Below are 12,400 nucleotides of genomic sequence, written 5' to 3' on the forward strand. Positions count from 1 at the left end.
CGATGTCTAGAAATTGTGACCGAAATGAGAGAGGAGCATTTAACTTCTTCCAGAATGTTTTCATTTCAGGACGGAGATGTTAGGGGATTAAGGAGGCTGCATTTTCTGAGTATTTGATAAAATCTTCAAGACAAGACAGCTTTTATGTCTTTGGTGTGGTGTTCACAAGGTCAAGATGTAAAATGTGGACAGTTTTTCAGGTGTTAAATGTTAGTGTCGTTAAGAACGTAGACTAAGAAGCGCCAAGCTCTGAAGTGGATCTAATGAAGTATTACGGTCCTTTCCATGTAAGGGCCGTGCGTGTTTGTCAGTTACACCCTCCCATCATTTTTGTCAATAAATCTAGTACTGTGGCTTTATTTTAAATCACTCCTTTTGAGATGCTGCAGAGAAAACTGCAATTTATTATAAAAATTTCATCTGACATAATCTTTTCTTTTTAACTCCTTCCACAAATAAGATATACTTCTTTTTATTCCAAATGTGTGCAATAGGCTGTGTTTTTTGTTTTTAAAAATATTAAAGGAGTACTAAGAATTGAAAAAGTCATTAGCATTTCACCATGGAAACCTCTTTTTTTGCAATAAAGGGTCTGTGATTTGTGGACCAACTTGAAATATGGATGTTGGGAAGATGATATGGATATTGGCAAAGAAGAGAAAAGCTGATCCCAAATGAACATTAATTGATACAGGCTGTGTTATTTCAAAGATGATAATAAGACTGAGCGATGATATTGGTGAAAGACTCTTCTAGTGTATCTTGGTAGCCTAGACTTAAATTTCCTCAAAAAATCACTTACCCTTAGGAAAAATAAAGGTTCATTTAGATCTTTGCACTTAAAAGCAGTTGTGTGGGTTAATTGAGTATCTGGTTCCAGGCCATTAGCCCTGGATCATTTTTCTTCTACTACTATTACAGAGGATGCCTGTGATGCTTCTGTGATCCTCCAAAACCCAATGAATATATATATTTAAAAAAAGACAGTCAGAACCCAACACCACATATTGATGACATTTAAATATTCTTCTAGATATAAAATTTGTTTTATTAACTAATGATTGTTTTTATAAAATAGGTCTTACTATTTTGTAAGAGCTTTATTGTTCAATTTGTGGAAATATGTTGGAATAGAAATCCAGAAGAACTGAATTATGTAGTCTTTCGCCGATTGGCAAATCTCTTAACCTCATCAAACTTTAGTTTCCTTAGCTGTAAAATTGTGAATTATCATGATCTCCCCTGCCTGTGCCCATGTTTGTTGTGAAGATCAGAAGATAACATACAGCAATGGCCTTTGAATATTGTGTCATGTTAAACAAATGTATAACAGACCAAATCCACAGTCATGTGACGGACATGTCAAATCCCATTGCAACTAATTCCAATATACTGTACCAATTCATATGGTGTCCTAAAGTTTTATTATTTTAAACATAGCTTGGGAAAAGGGGCCAGCCTCTGGGGCTTGGGATTTTTCCCCCTCTAGAGTTTGTTGTATAGTAACAATAATGACCAGAATAGGTTTTGATCACATAGAATCTGACAGAACACCTCTGCATTTTTTTTTTTTTTAAGATTTTATTTTTCTAAAGTAATCTCTACATCCATCATGGGGCTTGAACTTACAGCTCTGAGGTCAAGAGTTGCATGCTCTACTGACTGAGCCAGTCAGGCACTTCACCTCTGCATTGTTGATGGGCACTCTTGTCTCTATGATTTTCATTAATATAGCAGTCTACAAATATTGTAATGCTGCATGGACTTTTGGGTCATGATGTCGCAGTCTTCCCATTATGTTGAATTGATAGGCCCTTCTGAAGGCATAGGTATCTTATGCTCAAAAAAGGCATAGGTATCTCATGGAATACAAATACCTGTGATTACACAGAGATGCTTGTTAATTCAGGCAGTGCAGTCTGCCCAAGCACAGGAAACGGTTCTGTCGGATGGCACCAGAATCTGTTTCTTCTTCCCAGATGACTCTCCTACCTTTACCCCTTAAAAAATAATAAGGCTAGTGGGGTTTATTTAAATATATTCCAATTCAGACCACTTCTTATCACCATCTCTCACCTGGACCAGTCCAGTAGTTTCTGAACCAGTCTTCCTGCTTCTACTCCTGGCAATCCTACAGTTGTTCTCTACCAAACAGCCAGAGCCATCCTCCAAACATGTAAATCAGACCATGTCACTTCCTTCATCACTTTCCATTACTCTGACAAATCAAATTCAATGGCCTTCCCTAGCCCACACGGCCCTCTGTGCTCTGGCCACTGCTGACCTTACTGTTTTATTACTGCCTCTTCTATGTTCACTGCATGCTATCCACATTGGCCATTCTGCAGTTTCATAAAGGCACTAAGCTTTCCTGTGTCTCAGTAGCCCTTCTCCCAGATGGTCTTATGATTCTTCCTCACTCTCTTTAGGTCTCAGCTCAAGTGTCTCATCTTTCAACATGCCTTTCCTTACCCTCAAGCTAAATCAGGACGCTTCATCACTTTCTACCTATTCCCTTGCCCTGCTTTACATTTCTTCACAGGTACTTGTTTGCCTGTTCCTCTAGAACAGCTCTGTCTATAGAACTTTCTGCAATGATGGGAATGTTTAAAAAACCTCCATGCTGTCTAGTACACTAGCCACATATGGTAACTGAGTGCTTTAAATGTATCTAGTGAGACTGAAGAACTGAATTTTTAATTTAATTGAAGTTTAATTAATTTAAATAGCCACATGTGGCTAGTGGCTACCATATTGGATGGCAGAACTTGACCATTTAAGCTCCATAAGGACAAAGGCTTACCTGTCTTGTTTACAGCTGTGTCTCCAGGGGAAGAACAATGCCTGGGACATGGGAGCTATGGGAATAATACTCTTTGAATTTTTAAATGAATTTTGAGTGAATAAGTCACTAGAACATTAGCTGTGATGTTAAGTGACCTGGGCTATCGTCCTAATAATTAAGTTGGTGATCCCATGCAAATAATCTGATTTCTCTTTATAAAATGGCCTTCCCCATATACTTCATTGTTTTTTGGGTGAGAATCATGTAAGAAAGCTGTATGGGATAGTACATTAGGAACTATAAGATGCAGGAACAGATTAAGCTCCTATGAGTTATGGCTCATAGAGGAAAGGTTAGAAATGGTTGTTCTGGTGGTGCTGGAGGATCAGGAAATAGGTCTGAAAACTTTTAATTGTATTTCCTGAGCACAATATTACATATAAAATCTTCTTATTTGGATTAATTCTCTTCTTCCTTCCACTGTATGTAGCTTTGGCTTTATACACCCGCACGGGGACAAGCTGCACATCTGTTTACATCATGTCTTTTTACCAAGATTCAATAAATGATGTGTGCCTGTGCATGTTTATTAATTAGAATTGTGGTAATTTTATTCAGTCTGTCAGAAGGCTATGCAATTGCAAGGCGCTGTCTGTTTATAGAGGTTCTGGAGCCAATTTCCTAGGGCTTGAACCAGGGGAACACTTTTGGCTTTGTGGTTGACCATACTTGACGGAGAGCACGGTTCTGTAGGGGTAAAAGGGACATGCAAAGGTCACAGAGCCATTTGGGCTAGTCTCCAAATAGACTTCACCTAAATCATCAAGACATTTTGGGCATCTCTCCCAGTTTTAAAGGCCTCCAGGCACAGGGATTCTCAGACTCCCTTAATAGTCATTTTATTTTTTTTTTAGAAACATTTATTATTAAAAAGTTTCAGATGAATTTAAACAAAGGTGAAAACACTTGTCCCAGGAGGACCATATATAGATGTGTATACATATATAGATATAGATACAGATATAGATAATTATTTAAAGGTATGTATTTATTTTTCCCCGAGTATGTCAGAGACTAGATTTTCCTGCCACCGCCCTGAACAAAGGGCACCGGGGCATGCACTTCTTGCTCCCACATCTAGACACCTTACTGAGTGCTTCCTTTCTTATTTCCTGTCCCTCTAGTAATGCTTCTCCCAGAAGGCTCAAGGGCCCCCTTGATCAGAGTCACATGATGTGCTTACTAAACTTGTACCTTTTCTGCTTCCAAACTGATGGAGTTAAACTCTAGATACGGGCCCCAAAGCTGAATTTTAACAAGCTCCCTGGCTAAATCTGAGAGAAAATGCATCTTGTTCTTTAGTATTTGGCTCAAAGTTCTCTTCCCTTGATTAATCTCATTTGATTAATCAACTTTACCCTCTAAGAGCATTGACATGATCTGCATATCTTTGTATAATTATTAGTACCCATTTATATTGCACAGCCAAACTAGTTCATCTACCTGAATATCACCAGCTTGGTGGGGGTAGCAGCATCCCAGCTGTGAGTGATTAATAAAAGCAAATTCAGGTAAATAGAACATAATGATAGATCCCTTTTCTTTATTTGTTTGCTTATGTCTGTAAAGCTGTTGTAAACCATCCATTGTGGTGCTCAAAGTCTTTCTTTTACTTAAAGAAAAGAATAGAATCATGTTAAAATTTTCTGTTTTCTCTATTACATGACAAACCTTCTAGTGTTTTAATGGTTCTTTTATCCATGTGTATGATTATAAGTTGCCTTATTCTTAATGGACGGAGTTGAGATACTATTTCCACGTATTGCACTTTAATGTAAAATATAATAAAAATAAAATAAAGCAGATTTGTGGGTCAACTGATTTTTTTGTGGTTGCCCACATTAGTGGTTTCCTCTATTGTGTGGAGGAAACTGAGGGTTGACTGAGGGTGTCATACTCACTCTACACCATTCTGCTCATGCTTTCTTGATGATCTGCCACAAACCTAACTATAAGGAGAGATTCCTCCTACCTACTTCTGCAATTATCCCTGAGAAAAGGAATTCATTTTATGTTTGAGTGCTTTGAAAGTTTCTTCTATGTGAGCCCTCTCTCAATTACTGGTTAGAATAATAAAGTACTCTTTGGGGACAGCAGCTCTGTGGAGTATTATCCCGAATGACCTCCATCAGTGCTAGTTTTGAATGCTTGTTGGAGTTCCCTGACATACCACTAAAAAGGAGAGAGAGAGAAATGTAATATAGTGCTGGATGCATCGTAAACAAGCCACTTACAGATGTCTTAAAAGCGTTATGTAAGTGATTATCATGTGGAGACCATGGATACGCAGCTACAAGATGAATTTTGAAGAAACCAGCTTGCTTTGTGACTGAATACTTGTGGCACAGGTTAAAATGTTCAGTGACAGTGTTATTCACAGATTCAAAAAATGCATTCTTTCAAACAACTCAGTTGGATATGAAGATGGTAAGCTCTGGAAAAGTAAAAAAGTGGTTCTCACGGTGATGAAGACGCTGCTGCTGCGTTACATGTAAAGGTTTGAATAAAATTGTTAAATGATATGTGAGAGCTGAAAATATTTTTTAAATTAGTAGACAATTTTTTTAATAATACGTGATTTGAAATTTGTGTAACTGAATTAATAAGGTCCCCATTATAAGTGGACTATTACTTCATTCACATCTCTGAAAGGTGATACATTCAAGTTGAGTTCAAAATAAATAAACCTTTTATTTTTACTTTTATTGAGATAACCTTCAACATGCCTTTATATTTGGGCACATGAGGATCTTGCTTTTTCTTTCTTTTCCACCTAGATGTAAACATCTTGGGAGCAGAGATTGCATCTAAGTATATTTCTGATAAAGCCATGACATCACACTCTGGCACTCTTTCTTCTCCTTGGAGATTCTTACCAAATGTGTGCTATTGATGATGACAGATGTAATATTTGTATGCTAGGACAGAATTTGTGCTTTTATTTGTGCAAAATATCCACTGAATTGGTTCAGACTTTTAAACAAAGTTTCCTCTCAGCTATCATGCTGTATGACAAGAAGTATACATACAGACTAATTGTGTCTAATCAGAAGATTTTTTGTTTCAGTGGGTTCCTCAAGAAGAGAAGGCGTTCCTGCCCATGTTAATCTGTCTGCATCATCCATGCTAATGATTGCAATGCAGTACACATCCAACCCAGGTAAGTGGCCTTTTGAATGGCTTGACTAATTTCAGAAACAGTTGTTAAACAAGATATGAAATAAGTAAGCTAGAAATTCTCATGTGGGAAGAGATTTTCTTTGCGGATAGACAACTGGGGTTGTGTTACAAGACAGATTTTCGGGTTGAAATAAATTCACCTTGCCTGTTGCTATTAGCAGTAATCTTGCTGGCTGGTCATATTTTTTGAATGTTTGGGGCAATTTTAGAACACTGACTAGAAATTGAATGTAAGTATATAGGAATAAGTTAAATTAGAAATGTAAAAAATCATCTGCAATTCTAATGACTGAAGATAATTACTGTTAATACTTTGTGAATTTGCTACTCCAGTGCCACACGAGTATCCTTGAACATGAATTTTTTACTACATTTCCAATTATTTCCTTAGAACAAATTCATAAAAGAGGGATTAATAAGTTAAGGGACTTGAAACAATTTCAGTAGTCTCGCTAACTACATAGGAGAGTACAGTAACCTGTCATTGAGTATTATCAAAGTTTGTATTCTGTCAGACAGATGAAGAAGAATATCTTGTTGTTTTGACTTGTATTTCCTCTCTTATGACTCATGTTGGACTGGTGTCATTTCATCTGTATAATTTGCTTTTCATTCATCAGTATAATTGCATATGAACTTTGGGAAACTGACCTGAAAAAGGGGCTGACTGTTGGCATCACATGCTATGATATGAACTCAATTTTAATTTTCATGTATTGTTTATATAGAAAGTGAACAAATTTGGTGGCACTGTTTTCAATCTTCTGCTTAATTACATAATAAATAATAATTACATTTTTGACGCAGGATGGGGGAAAAGTGTTTTATTTTATTTTTTAATTTATTGTTGTTTATTTTAAAAAGTGTTTAAACAATTTTTTAATGTTTATTTATTTATTTATTTATTTATTTTTAAATTTTTTTTTTCAACGTTTATTTATTTTTGGGACAGAGAGAGACAGAGCATGGACGGGGGAGGGGCAGAGAGAGAGGGAGACACAGAATCGGAAACAGGCTCCAGGCTCTGAGCCATCAGCCCAGAGCCTGACGCGGGGCTCGAACTCACGGGCCGCGAGATCGTGACCTGGCTGAAGTCGGACGCTTAACCGACTGCGCCACCCAGGCGCCCCAATGTTTATTTATTTTTGAGAAAAAGAGAGAGCATGAGCAAGGGAGGGGCAGAGAGAGGGAGACACAGAATTCGAAGCAGGCTCCAGACTCTGAGCTGTCAGCACAGAGCCTGACAAGGGGCTCGAACTCACAAACTGTGAGATCATGACCTGAGCCGAAGTCGGAGGCTCAACTGACTGAGCCACCCAGGTGCCCCTAAAAGTGTGTGTTTTTTTTTAATGTTTATTTACTTTTGAGAGAGAAAGAGAGAGAGAGAGAGAGAGAGAGAGAGAGAGAGAAAGTGGGCGGAGCAGAGAGAGGGAGACACTGAATCTGAAGCAGGCTCCAGGCTCTGAGCTGTCAGCACAGAGCCCGACATTGGGCTAGAACTCACAAACTGTGAGCTTATGACCTGAGCTGAAGTCAGATGCTTAACAAACTGAGCCACCCAGGTGCCCCAAAAGTGTTTTATTTTGAAACCTTAATGCTTCTTCATTTGGAGTGTTACCCTTTAAATATGAAATGGCTTGTGATTATTATATGAGTAATTAAAATGTATAGTTTTTTGGAAGTTCTATCTCCTATCTCACTCTGGCTTGGAGGGCCCTCAAAATGTCATTTATATTTATTATATATTATTTTTTGAAAACACCCTTCATTTGGAGGGTGTCAGTTGAAATCTCATCCTGAGCCTTTGATCCTAATTTCTAAGTTGGGAGACAGTAGAGTAGGGGCCCTAAAATTATGAGGTTAGAGGTTTGCGGGACATATCTGAGCTCACCAGCAAATTGCCAGTTAGTGTTAACCTTGAGCAAGTATTTTAACCTCCCTAAGATCAAGTTTCCTCATTTCTAAAACAGGAATAGTAATTTCTGCAATGCCTTAAAATGTTTTGAGCATTTAATGAGTTAAGTATATGTAAAATGCTTACGTAGCATAGTGACAGACACCTTGTAAATGCTCAATAAAGAGCGACGCAAGTTGCTGCAATCTGCCATTTTCTTCTCGGAGTTGAGCGTTTCACTGGAAAACCACTATGATCAGGCTGCGTTACTTCTGTTATTCCCAAATCTGTATCTTGATCTGTTCATGGGGAATGTTTATAGCCAGCTTTTCCATGCTAAAAATTACACTTGGGACTCAAAACTAGTCTTATGTTGTGGGAAACTGTTAAGAGTGAGGCGATATCCACCAGGGGGCTCTCAGGGACCAAGTGGTAGGGCGTCATTTTGTCATTTGAATTTTTATTGGGGAAGACAACAAGTGGCAGCTTGGTCCTTGTAGCCCATTGTATATCAAGGATGAAGCATAGACCTGCTCAACTGATTGATTCCTTTGTTCACTGCTCTGAGCTAGACATTGTGAAAACCACCCAGAAATACAAGGTATGGTGCTTGCTGTAGACCTTAGGTCTAATTGGAAATATTAGGCATATTCACATAAATCATTAATTTACAATGTAAAGTAGAATGTAGAAAGTACAAAATGTGTACTATAGATAGTATTAATTCATCAGAGGGAGTGAACTCTATGGATTGGAATGATCAGGAAAGGCTTTGGGCCACTTGAGCAAAGTGTGGGTCTTAAAATATGGATAAAGTTTTGATTGAGAGGGTAAGTGGGACAATCTGGGAAGGCAAGAAGTTTAAACACAGGGACTCTCCAGGTGTGTTCGTGGGACAGTCAGTGGACTACTGTGAACTGTGTTCATGTGACAGCCATATGGAGAAAGAGAAAGTGGTCTGGAACATCTGTACTTGTGAACTCATTGATGCCTTAATGACAAAATTCCAATTCTAGAGGGCTATTTATATTTTCAGTAAATAGTCACTGAATATCTAGTCCGTGCCAGACGCTGGAGACACCATGGTTAGCAAAACAGAACTGACCTCTGCCCCTGCCTCATGGAACTTATATGGTAGTGGTGGGAGAAGACATTAATTAAGTAATTTTAAAAGCAAATATAAAGTTTCAGCTGTGATAAGCACTTTGAAAGATGCACTTTGTGCTATGAGACTCTATAAGAGGGGATTTTTCTTTTTTTTAATGTTTCTTCTTGAGAAAGATAGGGAGAGAGAGACAGAGCATGAGTGGGGGAGGGGCGAGAGAGAGGGAGACACAGAATCCCAAACAGGCTCCAGGCTCTGAGCTGTCAGCACAGAGCCCAACGTGGGGCTCGAACCCAGGAACCATGAGATCATGACCTGAGCTGAAGTCAGACGCTTAACCGACTGAGCCACCCACCCAGGCGCTCTGGGGTTTTTCTTTCCATGAAGATGTCAGAGAGGGCTTCTCTGGGGAAGTAACCTTTGGTCTGAGGACTGAAGGATGTGTAGGATTCACAAGGCCTACAAGGGGTAAGGGATTCAAATAGAAGAGTCTCATGTGTCAGAAGGAAGCCTGGTAAGCAGGTGGGCTGAGAGATTGGTACAGCTGGAGCTCAGTGTAAGGGCTGCCTTATGGAAGGTAATATCGTGGACATCTATGGGCCAGAACATGCAGCATATGTGGGCTCTGCTTGGGAGTCCTGTGTTTATCCTGAGTCTAATATGAAGGCTCTGGAGGACTTTGGGTAGTTGTACTTGTGTCACCCTGACTGCAGTTGAGAGTAGATTTTAAACTGAATCAGGGTGGCTCAGTCAGTTAAGTGTCTGACCTCAGCTCAGGTCATGCTCTCATGTTCTGTGGTTTGAGCCCTGTGTCGAGCTCTGCACTGACAGCTCAGACCCTGGAACCTGCTTCGCATTCTGTGTCTCTCTCTCTCTCTCTGCCCCTCCCCAGGTTGTGCTCTCTCTCTCTCTCTCTCAATAATAAATAAATAAATAAATAAATAAATAAATAAATAAATAAAAGAAAAAGGAGCCAGAGTGGATGTTGATTGACTCTTGAGGAGCCCTTGAGTTTGTCTTGGCATGTAAAAGTCAGGGGCAGTTGAGACCAAGAAAAGTAGTATTTAAAAAGTAAAATTGATAGGAGTTGGTGACATATTAGATACAGTGAATTTTTGGCTTGCATAACTGAATGCATGGTGGTTCTATTCATTGAGAAAGGAGACACTAGAAGACGAAAACCAAGCTTCTGAGGGAAGCTCATGAGATCTGTTTTGGACATGTTGTGTTCAAGGTGTCTTTGAGATGTTGAAGAGGAGATGGTATATCTTGGACTAATACAATGTTAAATGTCAATTATATCTCAATAAAACTGGAAAAAAACCTCATGCATAATCTCAGTAATAATTTCATATGACCAAAACACAACACTGCAAATAAATCAGCTTCCTCAAAAAAAAAAAAAAAAAAGAGGCATGGGAATGCAAACTGGTGCAACCACTCTGGAAAACAGTATGGAGGTTCCTCAAAAACTAAAAACAGAACTACCCCACGACCCAGCAATTGCACTACTAGGCATTTATCCACAGGATACAGGTGTGCTGTTTCGAAGGGACACAGGCACCCCCAAGTTTATAGCAGTACTATCAACAATAGTCAAAGTATGGAAAGAGCCCAAATGTCCATCGATGGATGAGTGGATAAAGAAGATGTGGTATATTTACACAATGGAGTATTACTCGGCAATCAAAAAGAAGGAAATCTTGCCATTTGCAACCACGTGGATGGAACTGGAAGTGAAATTAGTCAGTCAGAGAAAGACAAAAATCATATGACTTCACTCATATGAGGACTTTAAGAGACAAAACAGATGAACATAAGGGAAGGGAAACAAAAATAATATAAAAACAGGGAGGGGGACAAAACAGAAGAGACTCATAAAGATGGAGAACAAACTGAGGGTTACTGGAGGGGTTGTGGGAGGGGGGATGGGCTAAATGGGTAAGGGGCACTAAGGAATCTACTCCTGAAATCACTGTTGCACTAGATGCTAACTAATTTGGATGTAAATTTTAAAAAATAAAAAATAAAACAAGTTTTTAAAAAAAGTAATCACATAATTAACATAAAAAATTGAATATATTATTATAAAATTAAGATCAAAATTTTCAATTGTTTTAATGTATAAGGATATATAAATTACCATTTAAAATGTGAATTTTAAACATTTTTTTTAACATTTATTTGTTTTTGAGACAGAGAGAGAGACAGAGCATGAACGGGGGAGGGGCAGAGAGAGAGGGAGACACAGAATCTGAAACAGGCCCCGGGCTCTGAGCTGTCAGCACAGAGCCCGACGCGGGGCTCGAACTCACAGACTGTGAGATCATGACCCGAGCTGAAGTTGGACGCTCAACCGACTGAGCCATCCAGGCGCCCCTAAAATGTGAATTTTTAAGATACTTTGAGCAGAACTCTTTTATAGGTCCTAATATATTGATAAATCAGTAAATATTCCAAATATGTCAAAAAAAAAGGCAGTGGTAATTAGGAAGTTGAATTATGAGTCTGGAACTCAGTACAGAGCTCTAGGCTAGAGGTAATGAACCTTGAACCTACACATAAATGTTCAATGATCTTTATTGAATTGCATATAGATGGTAACTGAAGTTGTATATGAGTGTGATATTGCTTAGGGGAGAGGAGAGCATAGAATGAAAAGTGGAGTGGGCTCATGATTGGGCTTTCAAGGACTCCAATAGATAAAGATCTAGTAGAAGAGGATGAACTTGTCAAGGAGGCAGAGAGGCTGTATCTGTTAGGATGTGTTTTGAACTACAAGAACGTTTGTTGTTTACTTTGTTTACTTAGTAGGAAGTCTTACAGACAGCGCCACAGTATCAGGGGACTGAGATGGCGTCTTTGTGTTTCTCTTGGACTTCTCATATTTGCAAGACGGCTGTCACAGTGGGACTTGTTATATTCTTGAATAATCACATCCACAAACAGGTCACGGGATCAGTCAGGGTAATTAGAGAAAAAGGTCTCCTGTTGTCCCTCTTTTATCACAGAGGAAAAATGTTTCAGGAGCCCCCAGTGGATTCTCTCTTAGGTCTAACTTGTCAGGGCTGAGTCACATGGCCATCTCTAGCTGCCAGGGCCTCTGGGAATGTGTCTTGCTTTGTAGTCTGTGCATTGGGAGATACACGAGGAAGAAAGGGTTGTTGATAGTGTTTGAGTAGCAACAGTAGTGTCAGCTACAGGTAATAAAAGAGGGTTAGTCATGAAATCAAGGGAAGAGAGGTTTTTATTTATTTTTATTTTTTTAAATGTTTATTTTTGAGAGAGAGCATGAACAGGGGAGGGGCAGAGAGAGAGGGGGACAGAGGATCTCAAGCCGGCTCTACCCTGACTGCAGAGAGCCTGATGCAGGGCT

The 12,400-nt window shown here is 39.0% G+C and overlaps 1 protein-coding gene across 9 annotated transcripts in view; it reads left to right on the forward strand.

Moving 5' to 3' along the window:
- The window catches only part of UNC79 (unc-79 homolog, NALCN channel complex subunit), a 226,044-nt gene that overhangs the window by 16,429 nt on the left and 197,215 nt on the right, over nucleotides 1-12,400 (forward strand). For all 9 annotated transcript variants that reach the window (XM_047864606.1, XM_047864607.1, XM_047864609.1 and 6 more), the window contains one exon: nucleotides 5,913-6,005. In XM_047864606.1, the coding sequence (XP_047720562.1) occupies nucleotides 5,913-6,005 (93 nt within the window). The remainder of the gene's footprint in view (nucleotides 1-5,912; nucleotides 6,006-12,400) is intronic.

Source organism: Prionailurus viverrinus, chromosome B3 (assembly GCF_022837055.1).
Source record: "Prionailurus viverrinus isolate Anna chromosome B3, UM_Priviv_1.0, whole genome shotgun sequence".
Classification (NCBI taxonomy): domain Eukaryota; kingdom Metazoa; phylum Chordata; class Mammalia; order Carnivora; family Felidae; genus Prionailurus; species Prionailurus viverrinus.